General features: G+C 52.3%; 1 protein-coding gene across 3 annotated transcripts in view; it reads left to right on the plus strand.

The window, feature by feature from the left end:
* The window catches only part of PNKD (PNKD metallo-beta-lactamase domain containing), a 78525-nt gene extending 60674 nt beyond the window's left edge, over positions 1 to 17851 (plus strand). For 2 of the 3 annotated variants that reach the window (XM_028831102.2, XM_028831103.2), the window contains 8 exons: positions 10944 to 11059; positions 11179 to 11291; positions 11858 to 11916; positions 12666 to 12758; positions 13116 to 13279; positions 14613 to 14699; positions 15516 to 15631; positions 15869 to 17851. In XM_028831102.2, coding sequence (XP_028686935.1) covers positions 10944 to 11059; positions 11179 to 11291; positions 11858 to 11916; positions 12666 to 12758; positions 13116 to 13279; positions 14613 to 14699; positions 15516 to 15631; positions 15869 to 16042 — 922 coding nt within the window. In that variant the 3' untranslated portion in view covers positions 16043 to 17851. Of the gene's footprint in view, positions 1 to 7307; positions 7383 to 10943; positions 11060 to 11178; positions 11292 to 11857; positions 11917 to 12665; positions 12759 to 13115; positions 13280 to 14612; positions 14700 to 15515; positions 15632 to 15868 lie in introns of all 3 variants that reach the window. The other variant, XM_077957560.1, reaches the window with a different exon arrangement.
* The last annotated feature ends 1284 nt before the right edge of the window (positions 17852 to 19135 follow it).

The raw sequence follows: 19135 nt of genomic DNA on the forward strand, positions 1-19135 counted from the left end.
CAGGCAGGTGGCCTGGAATTACACCCATGGAGAGAGAACTAGCTAAGGCCTCCCAGCCAGGGCTGAGACACCATGGAGAGGCCACCAGCTCTTACTGTGCTTCTGGTTCTAGCCAAGAGCCCCCTTCGTCAGTGACAGATGGGTGTCCTCTGGAGAGGGCTGTGAAGTCTGGGGAAGAACCCATCCAGGGATGGGTAGGACGATGGCAGACCCTGACCCGGGGATCTCCTGTTTTGACCGCGGAGCAGCCCTGTCCCTCTCCTGGGCGTGAGGAAGTCCCCCCGCCCCCAGGCATGCTGGCAGCTTCGGGAAACCCTCACCCTCAAGGGCCTTTTAGCTGTCTCGTTATCTTCTTCCGTTTCCTCAGTTTTGAGAATGCACAAAACATGGAGCTGCTCTCTACGTTCCTGAGGGGCCTCGGAGCAGACCTTGGGTCCCATAGAACCCTGTGCCCTGGTGGCCCTCCAGGTCCCTCAGCTCTCAGACAGGCACTTTCAGTTCTGTTTCATTAGGAGTGCCCTGTCAGTGGTAAGATGCAGAGCCTGGGCAGTCTGGGTCCTGAGGACACGAAGGGAGAAGGCAGAACAGTCCCCGGCCAGAGGCCCCACCAGCCTGAGCTTGTCCGTTGGGTCCCAGTGGAGTCTGGGGCCCTGTGGGATCGGGGGGCCATTTAGCCGATACAGGAGGAAGGGAGGAGCCAAGGCAGGTGACCCTGGCAATAAGGGCTTTCCAGGTCATTCTGTGGGAGGCAGAGCCCCCTTTATGCTGCTCCCCTGCCCTCCACCCTCCCTCCTACTCCCCCTGGCCTGAGGCCAGCCCTGGGCCCAGCTGGGACAGAGGCTTGAAAACCTCAGGCTTCTCTCAGGGCTGCCCAGGATGGTGAAATGGCCCTATGGAGGAGAGAAGAGCTTCATTGTGTGTTTTCCACTGTGTGTCAGAGGGAGGGGCATCTGGGGGGGCAGTGGCTCACTGTCCCCAGTTGTCACACATGGCCTCCCATGGGGCTGGAGGCTCACATTCAGATACCAGAGACACCAACTGCTGGCTCACTGAGGCAAGGAGTGGAAGGTGCACTTTGACCCTACACTGGAGGTGCTGGCACTGTCTGCAGCTGTAACCCCACAAGGAGGGTCCCTCGGGGCAGCTGCCACTTACCCAGGCTGGCTGCTCCCCACCTTGCAGAATGGCTTTTCTGCCTCCCACCTAAGTCCTAGAGGACCAATTAGGAAACTTTATCTTCTTTTTGGTGAGGTGATGATGGGTAGTTCCTGGCCCCAGAACTGCTGAATCAAAATCTAGGAAGAGGGAGGGAGAGAAGAAGGTCAGAATCTTCTTTTTTAACCAGCACCCCTAGATCATTCTAATATAGATGGGCCAAGGCCCATCAGTATTTTCTTGTGAGTCACATAACAAGCATCAGTATTTTCTTGTGAGTCACATAAACTTACTGGTCCAGGCTGCGGGGGAGCACTCAATTTGACAGAAAGGGAAACTGAGGTTAGGGGAGTGAGTTCCTGCTTCTTGCCTCCAGCAAAAGAAGAAGCCATATCTCTGGTAATGGCTTAGGAAACCAGGGGCCATAACATGGGGCAGTGACATCCTGGGAAGGTGGAGCAGGGGATTGAAGACAGAAGGGCACAGGTTCTGGCTGGGCATGGTGGCTCATGCCTGTAATCTCAGCACTTTGGGAGGCCGAGGTGGGTGGATCACTTGAGGTCATGAGTTCGAGACCAGCCTGGCCAACATAGTGAAACCCGTCTCTACTAAAAATACAAAAAAATTAGCTGGGTATGGTGGCAGGCACTTGTAATCCCAGTTACTTTGGGAGGCTGAGGCAGGAGAATCACTTGAACCCAGGAGGCAGAGGTTGCAGTGAACTGAGATCGTGCCATTGCACTCCAGCCTGGGCAACAAGAGCAAAGCTCTGTCTCAAGAAGAAGAAAAAAAAAAAAAACCCAAAAAATATACATGATTGATTTGCATGCTTTTTTTTTTTTTTTTTTTTTTTTTTTTTTTTTTTTTTTTTTTGAGGCAGTCTCACTCTTTCACTCAGGCTGGAGTGCAGTGGCACGATCTTGGCTCACTGCAACCTCTGCCTGCCATGTTCAAGCAGTTCTCCTGCCTCAGCCTCTGAAGTAGCTGCAATTACAGGCACGCGCCACCATGCCTGGCTAATTTTTGTGTTTTCAGTAGAGACGGGATTTCACCATATTGGTCAGGCTGGTCTCCAGCTCCTGACCTCAGGTGATCCACTTGCCTCGGCCTCCCAAAGCGCTGGGATTACGGGTGTGAGCCACCGCACCCAGCCATGCTTTTGTATTTTTAATGAATATTGTCATATTGTTTTCTCTGCAGTATGTCTCAGCATAACGATGCGTGCTTGAGCTTTGTGAATGTTGAAACCTGTTGCTCTAGATCATGTGTTTCCCTTGCTGTGCAGTTTTCCAAGGTCTGAATATGTTGGAATTTATTTGTACATTTCGCTGGTGGCAGTCATTTAGGGGGTTTCTGTCCTTTCATTCTTGGGAGCACGGGATTATCCTTGGGCAGTACAGGAAGGGAGGGGGCAGCAACTCCTGTGGTCTCAGTTTCCAGAAGGCCTGACTGGAAGTTGGACATTTGTTCATAAGCAGTGAGGAGCCACCGAAGACTTTCGAGCAGGTGCAAGCCTCAGCAAAATGCGGCGCTTTAGGAACTTCTTTTTGCCTGTGGTTTGCAGTTTGGGTCGGAGGTAGAGAGACCCTAGGTGAGTTTCCAGGGCCTGTTCCCACAGGTGAGGCTGCGATGGGGGGCAGTGGATGGCAAAATTGAGAGGGATCCTGTTTTGGTTGCATATGCCAGGGAGAAGGCTAAGTGCAACTGCAAGGACAGGGGCCCTTTCCCAGAAAGAGAAGGAGCAGGACGGGGAGCTGACTGTGGGGATTGTCACTCGCCAACTCTGCAGGCAGATGGAGGAAGCGCCTGAGCTAAGTGGCTTAGAGAGTCCTGTGGAAGCCCTTGGCAGGGCGGGGCACAGGGCTGGGGAGAGCCACTAGGTCCTCAGGCTGTTCTCCCCTTCCCTTCCTCCTTCCCCGCCTCAGCCCTGCCTTCTCCTGCTTTGCCCAAAGATCAAGACCTCAGGCCAGCAAGGACTGCAACCTGTCCCTAGCCCACATCCAAGCCAGGCACAGATCTCCCATCCCTCTGCCACCCTACCCTCTCCACCTCCAGTACCCTCTCTAGTCCAGACCCCTGTCTCTCTCCCACCTGGATGACTCAGCACCTCCTGCCCCTTTTCTCCACCCAGCAGCCCAGTGAGCTCTCAGAAAGGGAGTCTGATCCTGTGCACCCTGTTCTAACGCCCACCAGCCATTTTCCACTCTCTGCACGGCCTGGCTTCTGCCCACCTCACTGACCCCTTCTCCAGCACTGTTGGTCCCTCCAGCCCTGCCTAGAGACTCCGAGGCCTCCTGGCAATTCCTAAAATTCCACACTCCTCCTGCCTTGGTGCCACATCACCCAGAACCGTCCATGCCGCTGGCTCGGTCTTGCAGTTTCCAGCATGAATGTCACCCTCTGGGCACGAGGCCTTCCCTGGGCACCCTGTCTATAGTAGGGCCTCTTCCCTTCCGGCCACTCTTTTCCACCCCCAGCCATAGTTAACTGGCAGTTTGCTGACTAATCCAGTTTCTGGTTTAATGTCTGTTGGCCCTCCCTTTCCCCACGTTACAAGCTCCCCGAAGGCAGGGCCCCTTCTGCCGTGTTTCTGCTGTCTCCACTGTGTCCATCTTGCACAGTATTTGCCAAATACAGTGAGTGACAGGGAGGGGCCTTGTTTACTGCGGCTTATTGGTGCACAGTCCCTGCCCCAACAGATCTTGTCCTTTGTTAGGGACAGAACCTGGGCACATGTAGTCAGCATTTAGTAAGCGGAGGCAGGGAGCTTATCACCCCTCCCAGATGTGCATGACCCTGCTTTAGCAGCTGGGAGGACTGCCTGGCTGAATTTGGGAAGGAAACAACAATTGCTAAACATCTTCCACCCGCGAGGCTCTCGGCTGAGTGCTTTACATTAGTTTTCTTATTTTAGGCACTTAATCTTCGCACAGTCCTTCAGGGGTAAGTCACAGCATTGCCATGTTATCGATGAGGAACCTCATCTGTGAAACTCATGACTTGCCCAAAGTCACAGAGTCAACAGGGGCCAGGCTATGATGGGAGCCTGGATCTTTCTGTTGCCAGAGCCTCTGCTCTTTCTATAAGCCCATGTAGCGAGAAATAAAGACAGGAACGGGACTCAGGCATTGGTGCAAGGTGGTGTCTGTCAGAGGAAAGGGTGATTTTATTTAATTTTATTTTTTAACTTTTCATTTTGGGCCAGGCACTGTGGCTCACACCAATAATCCCTACGCTTTGGGAGGCCAAGGCAAGAGGATCACCTGAAGTCAGGAGTTCCAGACCAGCCTGGCCAACACGGTGAAACCCTGTCTCTACTAAAAATATAAAAATTAGCTGGGCATGGTGGCAGGCACCTGTAATCCCAGCTTCTAGGGAGGCTGAGGCAGGAGAATTGCTTAAACCTGGGAGATGGAGGTTGCAGTGAGCCAAGATCATGCCACTGCATTCCCCCGCCCGGGTGACAGAGCAAGATTCAGTCTAAAAACAAACAAACACAACTTTTCATTTTGAAATGATTTCAGACTTGTCAAAATACTACATAGCATTCCCATATGCCTCTCGCCCCTGAATACTGCCATCTTTCATAATCGCACTATAGTCATCAAAACCAAGAAATTAACATAAATACTAGCCTATGAACTACTCTCAGAGCTTACTCAAATCCACCATTTTTCCCTGCTGTTGCCCTTTCTCTGATCTGCAGTCCAGTCCAGGATCCCAGGTTGCATTTATCTCCTGGTCTCCTCCAGTCTGGGACAGTTTCTCAGTCTATCTTTTGTCTTGTCCATACATTTGAAGAGTAGAGCCTGGGCAACATAGTGAGACCTCATCTCTACTAAAAATGTAAAAAATTAACTGGCACGCACCTGTAGTCCCAACTACTCAGGAGGCTGAGGTGGGAGGATCGCTTGAGCCCAGGAGATTAAGGCTGCAGTGAGCTATGGATCATAACACCGCACTCTGACTTGGGCGACAGAGCAAGTCCCAAAAAAGAATTAGAGATTTGCATTTTTGGCACAAATACCACAGAAGTGATCTTGTGCCCTCCTTGGTACATCACACCAAGAGGCAAATGATGTCTATATATTGTTACTGGTGAGATTAACTTTGATCACTGGCTTAAGGTGGAGTCAGCCAGGTTTCTATGGTCTTTATAATTAGTGGTTATTTTGTGAAGCAGATACTTTGAGATTATGCAGATATCCTCTTTCACTCTTTCTCATCGTACTTGGGTGATTTGACTAGGGTCTCCAGGTGTTAGAACGTGCTCTTGTGTATTAGAAACTCTCAGTGTTAGCCTGGAAGCGAATCAAGACATCTTCTCTTCAAAAAAAAATAATAAATAACAAAAATAATTAGCTGGGTATGTCTGCTCATGCCTGTAGTCCCAGCTACTCGGGATACTGAGGTGCAAGAATCACTTGAACCCCAGCATTTCAGCCTTCAGTGAGCTGTGACTGAGCCACCACACTCCAGCCTGGCTGACAGAGCAAGATCCCATCTCTTTAAAAAAAAAAAAAAAAAAAAAAAGGCTGGATGCAGTGGCTTATGCCAGTAATCCCAGCACTTTGGGAGGCCAAGGCAGGCGGATCACCTGAGGTTGGGAGCTCGAGACCAGCCTGATCAACATGAAGAAACCCCATCTCTACTAAAAATACAAAAATAGCCAGGTGTGCTGTCGCATGCCTGTAATCCCAGCTACTTGGGAGGCTGAGGCAGGAGAATTGCTTGAACCTGGGAGGCGGAATTTGCGGTGAGCCAAGATCATGCCATTGCACTCCAGCCTGGGCAACAAGAGTGAAGCTCCATTTGAAAAAAAAAAAAAAAATGTTAATCATGCTGTCTGTCCTACTAGATAGAATCTTCACAAAGACAGTGAGTTTGCCTTGCTCAGTGTGTGTTCAGTGCCTGGCCGATAGCAAGGATTCAGTAAATATTGTTGAAGAAATAAAAGTGTAACTTGGCCAAATCTAATTTAGAAATAAAACCAAAAAAAAGAAGGCCTACGAAAAAGGAACATAAAGACAAATAAAGGTTGGCAAAGCCTTTCAATCATGTGCCCAGATTGCCAGTCAATATAAACCCATGGGTACATAGAGCAGACAGTGCAGTGATTAAACTTTACCTAAATCATTTCTACAAATTGCCATGGAAACCTGCTTGGTTTTCACCCAACTGCTTGCGGACAAATCAGCTAGCTCTTCCCTAAGGTGTCTGAAGAGCGGCTGCACCTGCTCCCACATACAGTCAATCCTTGTAGAGACTTAGGGTCAGCCGGGCGCAATGGCTCACGTCTGTAATCCCAGCACTTTTGAGGCCAAGGCGGGTGGATCACGAGGTCAAGAGATCGAGACCATCCTGGCCAACATGGTGAAACCCTGTCTTTACTTAAAAAAAAAAAAAATAGCCAGGCATGGTGGCAGGTGCCTGTAGTCCCAGCTACTCAGGAGGCTGAGGCAGGAGAATGGCATGAACCTGGGAGGCAGCGCTTGCAGTGAGCCAAGATCGCACCACCACACTCCAGCCTGGGCGACAGAGCAAGACTCTGTCTCAAAAAAAAAAAATAGTTGGGAAAAAATAGTCATTAAAAATAATAAAATATGAAGCTTTTTTTCTTGTATGATCTGTTTTGACCTGTTATGTTTTTAATTTGCTATTGAATGTAATTCTAAGTAAGAAGCATTTAAATTATTAGCAGGAATTTTACCATTTGCTTAATACTGTGCAATGCTTGTTTTAAATACAAATATAAGAACATTTAACTCCTGTAGAATCACAGAAACTACATAATTAATATTTCTTAGCTTATACATGGATATATATATTTAGTTCTTACCAGGACAGGGTCTCCTCTGTCACTCAGAGTGGAGTGAAGTGGTGCAAACATGGCTCACTGCAGCCTTGACCTCCTGGGCTCAAGTGATCCTCCCACCTAAGCCTCCCAAGTAGCTAGGACCACAGGTGCGTGCCACCATGCCTGGTTAATTTTTGCATTTTTAGTAGAGATGGGGTCTCACCATGTTGCCCAGTCTGGTCTCAAACTCCTGGGCTCAAGCACTTCTCCCGTCACCGCCTCCCAAAGTGCTGGGATTACAGGCATGAGTCACCACACCTGGCCTTCAGTTCGTTGTTTTTCTTTTTTTTTTCAGATGGAGTTTCACTGTTGTTGCCCAGGCTGGAGTGCAATGGCGTGATCTTGGCTCACCACAACCTCCGCCTCCCAGGTTCAAACGATTCTCCTGCCTCACCCTCCTGAGTAGCTGGGATTACAGGTCCCCACTACCACACCCTGTTAATTTTTGTACTTTTAATAGAGATGGGGTTTCACCATGTTGGCCAGGCCGGTCTCCAATTCCTGCCTCAAGTGATCTACCAGCCTCTGCCTTCCAAAGAGCTGGGATTACAGGCGTGTGCCACTGCGCCCGGCCTTCAATTCTTTTTTTTTTTTTTTTTTTGAGATGGAGTCTCACTCTGTCACCCAGACTGGAGTGCAGTGGCGCAATCTCGGCTCACTGCAACCTCAGCCTCCCGAGTAGCTAGGATCACAGGTACCTGCCACCAAGCCCAACTAATTTTTGTAGTTTTAGTTGAAATGGGGTTTCACCATCTTGGCCAGGCTGGTCTTGAACTCCTGACCTCGCGATCCACCTGCCTCGGCCTCCCAAAGTTCTGAGATTACAGGCATGAGCCACCGCGCCCGGCTTTCAATTCTTAATATGTGCACATTCTGCCAGCACTGTTGGCTTGCCAGTTAATAAGGAAGGATGGAAAGGAAAAGGATGGATTGGTTACCCTATCTTCCCCTTCCTTTCTGTATCGCTATTTGCAGCATAAGTGTGTGGATAACACAAAAGCAAGAAAGGATGCAGCAGAATTCCTTGATCATTCGTGTTTCTTAGAACACTTCTGTCTTCTTTGTGCACTTGAAGCACATTCTAGTTTGAACTGAAAGCTTGGCCTCTTGGGTCAGTCATAGGTGTGCACTCACCTTGTACTCGCTTTGAGTCCTGTTGAACTCCCATGCATTGTGGGTCCCCCAGATCTGTGTGCTCACAGGCATTGCAGACTCTGTACAGGTATGGTAAGTGAGGAACGGAGCACACTCACTGTATGTGTCTCCTGCGCCCTGCACGTCCCACTGTCCTATCAGGCTCCACTTACAAGACACAAGGTCAGACCGGGCGCGGTGGCTCAAGCCTGTAATCCCAGCACTTTGGGAGGCCGAGACAGGCGGATCACGAGGTCAGGAGATGGAGACCATCCTGGCTAACACAGTGAAACCCCATCTCTACTAAAAAAGACAAAAAACTAGCCGGGCGAGGTGGCGGGCGCCTGTAGTCCCAGCTACTCGGGAGGCTGAGGTAGGAGAATGGCGTGTACCCAGGAGGCGGAGCTTGCAGTGAGCTGAGATCCGGCCACTGCACTCTTAAGAGAGCGAGACTCCAACTCAAAAAAAAAAAAAAAAAAAAACAAGACACAAGGTCAAAGATAAAATCATTAAGAATTTCAGGGTCTGGCCGGGCGCGGTGGCTCAAGCCTGTAATCCCAGCACTTTGGGAGGCTGAGACGGGCAGATCACGAGGTCAGGAGACCGAGACCATCCTGGCTAACAGGGTGAAACCCCGTCTCTACTAAAAAATACAAAAAACTAGCTGGGCGTGGTGGTGGGCGCCTGTAGTCCCAGCTACTTGGGAGGCTGAGGCAGGAGAATGGCGTGAACCCAGGAGGCGGAGCTTGCAGTGAGGTGAGATCCGGCCACCGCACTCCGGCCTGGGTGACAGAGCGAGACTCCGTCTCAAAAAAAAAAAAAAAAAAAGAATTTCAGGGTCAGGCACGGTGGCTCATGCCTGTAATCCCAGCACTTTAGGAGGCCAAGGTGGGTGGATCATGAGGTCAAGAGATTGAGACCATCCTGGCCAACATGGTGAAACCCTGTCTCTACTAAAAATTCAAAAATTAGCTGGGCATGGTGGTGGGCACCTGTAGTTCCAGCTACTCGGGAGGCTGAGGCAGGAGAATCACCTGAACCTGGGAGGCAGAGGTTGCAATCAGCTGAGATCACGCCACTGCACCCCTGCCTGACGACAGAGTGAGACTCCCTCTCAAAAAAAAAAAAAGTATTTCAGGCTCAGCCAGGCGCAGTGGCTCATACCTGTAATCCCAGCACTTTGAGAGGCCGAGGCAGGTGGATCACCCAAGGTCAGGAGTTTGAGACCAACCTGGCCAACGTGGCAAAACCCTGTCTCTACTAAAAATACAAAAAATTAGCCAGGCATGGTGGTGTGCACCTATAATCCCACCTACTCGGGAGGCTGAGGCAGGAAAATCGCTTGAACCTGGGAGGCAGAGGTTGCAGTGAGCCGAGACTGCGCCACTGCACTCCAGTCTGAGCAACAGAGCAAGACTCTGTTTCAAAAAAAAAAAAAGAGAGAGAATTTCAGGCTGGACACAGTGGCTCACACCTGTGATCCCAACACTTTGGAAGGCCAAGACAAGAGGATTAGTTGAGCCCAGGAGTTTGAGACCAGCCTAGGCAACAAATTGAGACCCCATCTCTACATCTACAAAAAAGATAATTGGGATTATAGGCATGCACCACCACCACACCCAGCTAATTTTTGTATTTTTAGTACAGATGGGGTTTCACCATGTTGGTCAGGCTGGTCTCAAACTCCTGACCTCAGGTTATCCGCCTGCCTTGGCCACGCAAAGTGCTGGGATTACAGGCGTAAGATACTGCACCCAGCCTCAGATGATTTTTTTTTTTTTTTTTTTTTTTTTGAGGCAGGGGTCTTGTTTTGTCACCCAGGCTAGAGTGCAGTGGTGCAATGGCTTACTGTAGCTTCGACTTCCTGGGCTCAAGCAATCCTCCTGCTTCAGCTACCTGAGTAGCTGGGACCACAGGCATGTGCTACCACACCCAGCTATTCTTTTTTTTATTTGTAGAGACCCTATAGGGTACAGTGTTGCCCAGGCTGGTCTCGAACTTCTGGGCTCAAGTGATCCTCTCTCCTTCCCTCCCAAGGTGCTGGAATTACAGGCGTGAGCCACTTAACCCAACCTTCCTCCGATGATTAGGATGCATGCTAAAGTTTGACCACCACTGCTCTTTCTGAAATATTTTTCCTACCTCATTTCAGCCTCCTAATTCCTACTCCCTCTTCCCTGCAAAGGTTACTTCATCAGGGGTGCTAGACCCTGGGCTAGATTAAAAAAGACATAAACAAAGAGATCCAAGTCTTTCTTTTTTTTAGATGGAGACTTGCTCTTCACCTGCTGGAGTGCAGTGATGTGATCTTGGCTTACTGCAACCTCTGCCTCTGAAGTTCAGCAATTCTCCTGCCTCAGCCTCCTGAGTAGCTAGGACTACAGGTGTGCGCCACCACACCCGGCTACTTTTTATATTTTTAGTAGAGATGGAGTTTTCCCATGTTGGCCAGGCTGATCTCGAACTCCTGACCTCAGGTGATCCACCCTCCTCGGCCTCCCAAAGAGCTGGGATTACAGGTGTGAGCCACCGCACCCAGCCTTTCCAATTCTCTTCTGTGAGTTACTCAGTTCACATCTCCCTGATAGATTGCAAGTTCTAGGTGTGTCCGTCTCATTCTCCATCTTGTCATGAGTGCTAAGCAGGGCAAACAGTAGGCACTTAATAAGTGAGGGTGGAATTGCATTGGCTCATGGGGTGACCAAAGGAATGGAGATGTGGGGCCTGCAGGCATCACGAAGGGGTCTAGAGGAGCTAGGGAGAAAGGCTAACCATAGGCCACCCACTCACTCTCTAGGTACAGCCTGTACACCCGCACCTGGCTCGGGTACCTCTTCTACCGACAGCAGCTACGCCGGGCTCGGAATCGCTACCCTAAAGGCCACTCGAAAACCCAGCCCCGCCTCTTCAATGGTGAGCTCTGATTGCCCCTGGCCAGCATCCCCCATTCTGTGCCCCCACCCTCATACTCCCCTTCACATACCCTGGGCTCCCTGCCTATTACCCTGCCCACAGCCCATCTCTGTCCCCAGGAGTGAAGGTGCTTCCCATTCCTGTCCTCTCGGACAACTACAGCTACCTCATCATCGACACCCAGGCCCAGCTGGCTGTGGCTGTGGACCCTTCAGACCCTCGCGCTGTGCAGGTGAGGGGAGGGCAGGGAGCAGGGGGTGCCTGGGGTCACCTTGGGGACTGGCAGTTTCCCCTTGCTAGAGAGGGCTGACCCTTGTCTGTCTGCCCGTGAGATATATCCCATATGCTCCATGTTCACACGTGCACGTGCACACACATGGCCTGGGGGAGGGAGGTACAGGGCATGGCTGGGCAGAAGGGGAGAGCAGCAGTGGGGGATGCAGAGCCAGAGGGCTGGGGGTGTTGGCCCAGGACTGTGGGTCTAGTGAGTTTCCAGGCTGGCTTTCACTCCCATTGGCCCCCTTCAGACCCTCTTTATTTCTGTTACCTCTGTCTGTCAGTATCTGGGTCTCTCTGTCTTTCCCTCCCATTCCTTATTTCTCTGTGTCTGTCCCTCTGCCTCCATGTGCCCCGTGCTTCACACTCCTGGATCTCTCCCCTCCAGCCCCATCCCCTCCCTCCGCTTCATCTCTCCATCCTCTCCTCTCCTCTCCACCAGCACCCACACTCCTGACTCCTGCTGCTTTAAGTGTCCCTTGCATCCTGCTCCCCAGTCTCCAAACCTCCTCTCTCCCGCAGGCTTCCATTGAAAAGGAAGGGGTCACCTTGGTCGCCATTCTCTGTACTCACAAGCACTGGTAAGGGGCTCCCGTATTCCCTGGCCCACCCTTGTCCAGCTGGGCTTGCCAGGACTGGGCCCAGTGAGGACAGCCGGGGCCGGAAGTCAAGAAGTCAGTACAGGCCAGCACCCACCTTCCTCGTGAAGTCACCTGGACAGCAGCGGGGAGGGAGGAAAGGGGACAGTCTCCCACCACTCCATTTATCGAGCTTCTGAAGCCCCAGAGGAGGGCAGGGCAGTCATTTCTCTTTCATTTCATGGGCATGTATTAGATACCTACTGCACACTGGACATGGGCAAAAGTTATGACTCTTCCATCAAGGAAATTCTGAGACCAATAGGGGAGATAGCCCTGTATCAAAGTACGTAACAGCGGAGGCAAGAGGGTTGGGAGTTCAAGCCCAACCTGGGCAACATAGTGAGACCTTGTCTTCACAAAAGAAGCATGTAATATTCAGGTAGCAGTTGGCAACAGGGTACAGGGATGGGAGGCCCAGGTACAGTGTGATCAGATCCACTTGGAGAATTGAAAGATGATGACCTGAGCTGAGAGTCCAGGAAGATCAGCTGGCATTGGCCAGCTTGAGTTGTTGGGGGCGATGTTCTGAGCAAGGGAACAACTTGAACAAAGGCCTAGAGGTGTGGACAACTTGCTCAGTCCAGAAGCCACAGCCCCAGCACCTAAAGGCCTGGAGATGCTGTGGGAAAGAGGGGGGCTTAGGTACAGTCGCCCCTTGAAGCCCCCTGCCTGTCTCTGCCATCCTGCAGGGACCACAGTGGAGGGAACCGTGACCTCAGCCGGCGGCACCGGGACTGTCGGGTGTACGGGAGCCCTCAGGACGGCATCCCCTACCTCACCCAGTAAGTCCCTGACCTAGGCAAGGTCCTAGGCCCCTTCCATGGGCCCTTTCCCCCACCCCCAGCCTTCAGTGAAGTGTTTCAGGGGTATCAACAGGTGGATCTTTGCCAGTGCCCTTCCTGGCCCAATCCCTGCCTATCTGAAGACTGGCACCGCCCATCCTCCAATTGATCCAGGCTTAGTCCCCAAAAGAGGAAAGGGGGAGTGTTCGGACGTGAGACCCTGGGCATTGGGGTATCTGCTTTTGTATGGGAGCCCACCGTCTTGTGAATCACCCAGCCCCTTGGGCCTGGGATGGGGACAGGGATCAGCATGGCACAGATCCAGTACCTTCTCTCCCCTACTCCCTTGTTCCCCAGTCCCCTGTGTCATCAAGATGTGGTCAGCGTGGGACGGCTTCAGATCCGGGCCCTGGCTACGCCTGGCCACACACAAGGCCATCTGGTCTACCTACTGGATGGGGAGCCCTACAAGGGTCCCTCCTGCCTCTTCTCAGGGGACCTTCTCTTCCTCTCTGGCTGTGGTGAGTCCCCCTGAAAGAGAGAGGAACTGGGAGAGGAGGGAGAGACAGAAGCCAGGGCAGCCACAGTCCCATGGAGAGCACTGAAGCCTTAGTTTTAGCACAGATGTTGCCATGGCAGTTACTTCCATCTGTGTTACTCAGACTGGTTTTAATCCTTGAGACTTCCCTTGGGGTGCCTTGGGAGGCTGAGGCAGGAGGATCACTTGAGGCCAGGAGTTGGAGACCAGACTGGGCAAAATAGCAAGACTGTCTCTACAAAAAAATTTTAAAATTGGCCAGGCACCGTGGCTCATGCCTGTAATCCCAGCACTTTGGGAGGCTGAGGTGGGAGGATCACCTGAGGTCAGGAGTTCAAAACCAGCCTGGTCAACATGGTGAAACACCGTCTCTACTAAAAGTACAAAAATTAGCCAGGCATGGTGGTGCGTGCCTGTAATCCCAGCTACTAGGGAGGCTGAGGGCAGGAGAACTGCTTGAACCTGGGAGGTAGAGGTTGCAGTGAGCTGAGATCGCGCCACTGCACTCCAATCTGGAAGACAGAGCAAGACTCTGTCACACACACACACAAAAATTAAATAGTATAAATACTATAGGCCAGGAGCAGTGACTCAGGCCTGTAATCTCAGAACTCTGGGAGGCCAAAGCAGGTGGACTGCTTGAGCCCAGGAGTTCAAGACCAGCTTGGGCAATGAGGTGAAACCCCGTCTCTACAAAAAATACAAAAATTAGCCAGGTTTGGTGGTGAGCCCAGGAATTTAAGGTTGCAGTGAGCTGTGATTGTGCCACTGCACTGCAGCCTGGGCAACAATGAGACTCTGTCTCAAAAATAAAAAAGACTTGCTCCAGCTGTTGGACAGAATGAGAGAATGCAGGGAATTAGTTTCCCCTGGGTGGAGCCTGGTTCTCTGATACAGTGACTGGCAGAACTAGGTTATGAAAAGTTTAGAACCGCTAGGTGAGGGGGTGGGTGAGGATCACAAGTCCCAGGCCGCATGGAATCCCAAAGGGCAGCCTAGGCGAAGAAGTGTTCTGCAGGAAAGCAGCCCTGCGTCTACCAAGCCTGGGGCCTGCAACCTGAAGGTTCTGCAGCCCCTCCCTTCAGGTGTCACTGTGTGCAACGGAGGCCTCAGATGGGCTTGGTTAGGGGTGACCAGTTGGGCTCAGGTCCCAGTGAGAAGGAAGGAATAGATGCCTGGGGTGGGCCTGGCAAGGGCACGGTCAGGGTTGGTGGCCAACCAGAGCATTGCAAGCTGGTTCCCACCTGTCTGGGTGTGCCTTATGCCATATCGTGTTATCCTGGCGCCTTGTGACATACCCTCCAACCCCCACCCAGGACGGACCTTTGAGGGCAACGCAGAGACCATGCTGAGCTCACTGGACACTGTGCTGGGGCTAGGGGATGACACCCTGCTGTGGCCTGGTGAGACACCCCTTTACTACTCCCTATCCCAAGGGCCTTCCCAGCCCCTCACTCCCCTAGAAAGCAGGCCAGCCCAGTTCCTGGCCCAGAAGCGACATAGCTACACCTCCAGGGGTAGGGGCAGAGTTCTGGCCTCCCTTCCTCCTGGAGTGCTGGCTCCATAACACCTCTGCTTCTCACACTACCTTCCCCTGCCAGCCAGCCTTCAGCCTCTTGGGAGCCCTGCAGGCCCCAGGGCATTCCAGAGAGATGTCTAATTGTTCACAGCCCAAGCCCAAAACAGAAAATAGCCTTTTTTTTATCTGAGGAAAAGTCAGTAAATGCACTCTGCATGTAACCATTGCCTTGTAGTGCATGAAAACATTCACAGATCTCTGTTAATCCTTAACAAGTGCTTTCTGTGCACCTAACACATACCACGCTCTGTTCTAGGCACCAGGAACACAGCAGGTACATCTGTGTCTGGTGGCATCAGTGTTCTCTCCACTTGCCAAATGAGAAAATGGTGCCTCAGAGAGGTGCCATGACTAGACTGAGCTCACACACTAGGCAGTGGCGGAGTCAGGGCCAGATGCAGGCCTGCCAGCTCCAGGTCTAGTGGTTTTTCCCCCGGAACCATTGCCACTTTTCCACCCGTGGCTGACTTGTGCCCGCAGTTAGAGAAGCAGCTCCTGGAGATTGGGGTTTTCCTGGAAGTGCTGCCCTTGTCCCTGGTGGTCGGGTGCCCATCGGCCTGGACCTGGGGCAGGGAAGACTGTTCTGACCGTCCCACCAATCTCTCTCTGCTCTGCGTCTCACCCCCGTGGCTGTCGGTAGGTCATGAGTATGCGGAGGAGAACCTGGGCTTTGCAGGCGTGGTGGAGCCCGAGAACCTGGCCCGGGAAAGGAAGATGCAGTGGGTGCAGCGGCAGCGGCTGGAGCGCAAGGGCACGGTGAGGGACTCGGGGTCCAGGAGGAGCTGTGTGGGCAGGCACTCAGCCCCAATGGGAACCCATCCATGCTGACCCCACGCCTGCGAGCACCTCCCCAAAGCTCTGACCTGTTTGGTCCATGGGCCCTCAAGTCAGAACTCCTGAACTCCAGGATGCGGCAGGGGTGGGGTCAGGCTTCTCTGTCTTGGGTCCATTTCCCAGCTTCTCTCCACCAAACCTGGTTCCTCTCGCCCACAGTGCCCGTCTACCCTGGGAGAGGAGCGCTCCTACAACCCATTCCTGAGGACCCACTGCCTGGCACTACAGGAGGCTCTGGGGCCGGGGCCGGGCCCCACTGGGGATGATGACTGCTCCCGGGCCCAGCTGCTGGAAGAGCTCCGCCGGCTGAAGGACATGCACAAGAGCAAGTGATGCCCCCAGCGCCTCCAGCCCAGCCACCCACACCTCACCATCCTTCTCATCACTAACACCACCACCTCCATCGGCGCCCAAGCGGGCATCATCCCCCACACTGCTCAGGGGAGGGGAGGCACCAGGCGATGAGACTGTGAAGCCAAGAGAAGGGGGCCGGTCGGAGGCTGGGAACCCCACAGCGCGAGGCTGCCTCATCAACGGGGAGAGGAAAGGAGGGGTCTCGGGACATCTCCAGACCCTACCAACTGGGAGAGTCCCCTCCTTCCCTACTCCTGGGATGGCAGCAAGGACATGGGGGCTGCTGTTAGCTTCTCCGTCGGGAGGCCTCATCTCACTGTAGCCCTGGAACCCAGGGCAGAGGGCCCACGAAGGTGGAGTCCATCTTGCCCTTCCCCAATCCAGGGTTGGGAAAGAAGCTCAGCCTCTCACAGTGGCCTCAAGTGTGATGCCTTGCAAAAGCACCACTCAGAGGGGCAGCTGGACTCTGGTGTCCTGAGACTCTGCCCTCCTCCCACAGCCTCCCTGCCCCACCCATCCCTGCAAAGTCATTTTTCAGACAGAACCATTCCTAAGAACACTGAAGGACTGGAAGGCTGGCTGGCCACTCTCTGCCTCAGTGGCCTCCTACAGCCTGGAAGAAGGAGGGTCCTGGTTGCCAAGGAAACCTCCTCATTGAGCTAAGAAGACACTGGAGTCTGGAGTGTGGAGCCCCACAGTCTTGCAGGTCACACACTCTTCTTGTACATCTGGTCTGGTCATGCCCGCTGGCCTCTGCCCCTGCCCTGGGTCAAAAGGGCCCCTCCTTGCCAGGGGAGAGACAGCCACGGTCTTCTTTGGCAGCTGTGGTTTTCTCACTTCGGCCCATGTTCTTAGGCGCATCTGCCTGCCTTCCTCCATCTAACTAATCTCTCCTGCTTTATCCGCAGCCGTTTTCTTCTTTGAGTTAGTAAAGATCAATTCTGTAACCTGACACTCATCTGGCCCTCTGCGGTTTGCCGGCCACATTCCCTTGTGATTTCCCACTGGCCCCCACCCAGCTGGGAGGAGGGGCTCTGATGTGCAGATTGGAAATCAGAAGGCTGTGAGCAGAGCACGGGAGTGCATGGCAGCTCTGGGCCCCAGGCCTGGCCCGGCCCCTCTGCTTACTCCACCTCCAGCTCTGCTGTTCCTCTACTCTTAGGTCCAGATCCCTTTGGAGCCACAGCGAGGAACCCTGTGGTCCTCAGGCAGGTGTACCTTGGGTCAGCCAGGAGCCCTCTTTTACTGTTTTAAAGCCTGCTCTCGGGCTCTGCTCACCTCTGGTGACCCTCCAAGATGCCCCTGCCCTCAGTTTCCCCTCATGATCCGGCCTCTGCCCGCCTCTCCAGCCGCAGCCTCTAGTGCACTTTAGCAATACCACCAGACTAGTTAGAGTTCCCCACTCACCAAGCAAGACATGCAGTTTCATGCCTCTGTGCCTTCGCTCACGCTGTTTCTTCCGACTGGAATGCCTTCCCCTGCTCCTCCTGCCTTGTCTGCCTGGCAAGTACCTGTTCATCTCTCATGATCCCCTCAAAGGCCCCCTCCTCCAGGAAGGCAACCCCTGTGCCCCTCCCCTCCAGGCTACCTCTGCACTTTGTCAATGCTTCTCCTGTGGCACTTATCACACTGTATTTTACTTGTTTACATGTTTGTCTCCCCTTCTAGACTGTGAATCCTTAAGGGCATGGACTGTATCTTATGCATCTCTGTATTTCTGCGCCTAGCACGGTGCCTAGCACACAGTAGGCGCTCAATAAATGTTGAATGAGTGAATGATTTAACCAAGACTTGATCATCCAACAGCTTGTCTTTGTGGCTACATGAGTGAAAACAGCAGAGAACTTTCTCGCAGTTTTCCCATCTCAGCCCCAGGCCTGCTAACTTGCAGTTAGGCACTTCAAGAGTTTTGATCAGAAATGATGCCCAAAGGCTGGGCGCGGGGGCTCACGCCTGTAATCCCAGCTCTTTGGGAAGCCGAGGTGGGCGGATCACAAGGTCAGGAGTTAGAGACCAGTCTGGCCAAAATAGTGAAACCCCATCTCTACTAAAAATACAAAAAAGTAGCCAGGCGTGGTGGCGAGAGCCTATAATCCTAGCTACTCAAGAGGCTGAGGCAGGAGAATGACGTGAACCCAGGAGGTGGAGGTTGCAGTGAGCCGAGATTGCGCCACTGCACTCCAGCCTGGGCAACAGGGTGAGACTCTGTCTCAAAAAAAAAAAAAGAAAACAACTTAAAAAAAAGAGAAATTACGCCTAAAATATGTTCCTCCCAAGGCCCATGGGCATGTGTTCAGAGTTTACGATTGGCTTATCTCAGTGTTTCTGAAAGCTTGAGATACACAAGTGTACCACTGGCTGAAGTAGGGTGGCTGTACATGGCCACAGCACAGCAATCAATCGGACTTCAAGGACACGGCCTTGGCACTAGTGTGTCTTTAATGCCTTTGGAAAGAAAGACCCGGGATCCAGATTCATACTTTAGTTGGGCAGGTGTCTCTAGTTAAGCTTTAACAACATCATTTTGTTTTCATTGTATTTATCTTTGGGGTCAGTATTTATTTTTGACAAGTGACACTGGTTTTCAGTTCATAAAAATGATTAAAGGGGCGGGCGTGGTGGCTTATGCCTGTAATCCCAGCACTTTGGGAGGCCGAGGCAGGCAAATCATGAGGTCAGGAGATTGAGACCATCCTGGCCAACATGGTGAAACCCCATCTCTACTAAAAATACAAAAATTAGCCGGGCGGGGTAGCATGCGCCTATAGTCCCAACTACTCAGGAGGCTGAGGCAAGAGAATCGCTTGAATTTGGGAGGCAGAGGCTGCAGTGAGCTGAGATTGCGCCAGTGCACTCCAGCCTGGGCGACAGAGTGGGACTCTGTCTCAAAAAAAAAAAAAAAGATTAAAGATATTTATTGAAATAGAAGAATAAGATTCTCCTATTTCACTTGGCTATAGCAAAGCTCCTGAAGGTAGCCTTGGAATGGTGATGACCAGGAAGCGCTGGCTCAGCTCCACACTTCCTTGGGGCCAGCCAAAGGCACAGAGGTCCCACCCTGGCCACAGTTCA

Source organism: Macaca mulatta, chromosome 12 (assembly GCF_049350105.2).
Source record: "Macaca mulatta isolate MMU2019108-1 chromosome 12, T2T-MMU8v2.0, whole genome shotgun sequence".
Classification (NCBI taxonomy): Eukaryota; Metazoa; Chordata; class Mammalia; order Primates; family Cercopithecidae; genus Macaca; species Macaca mulatta.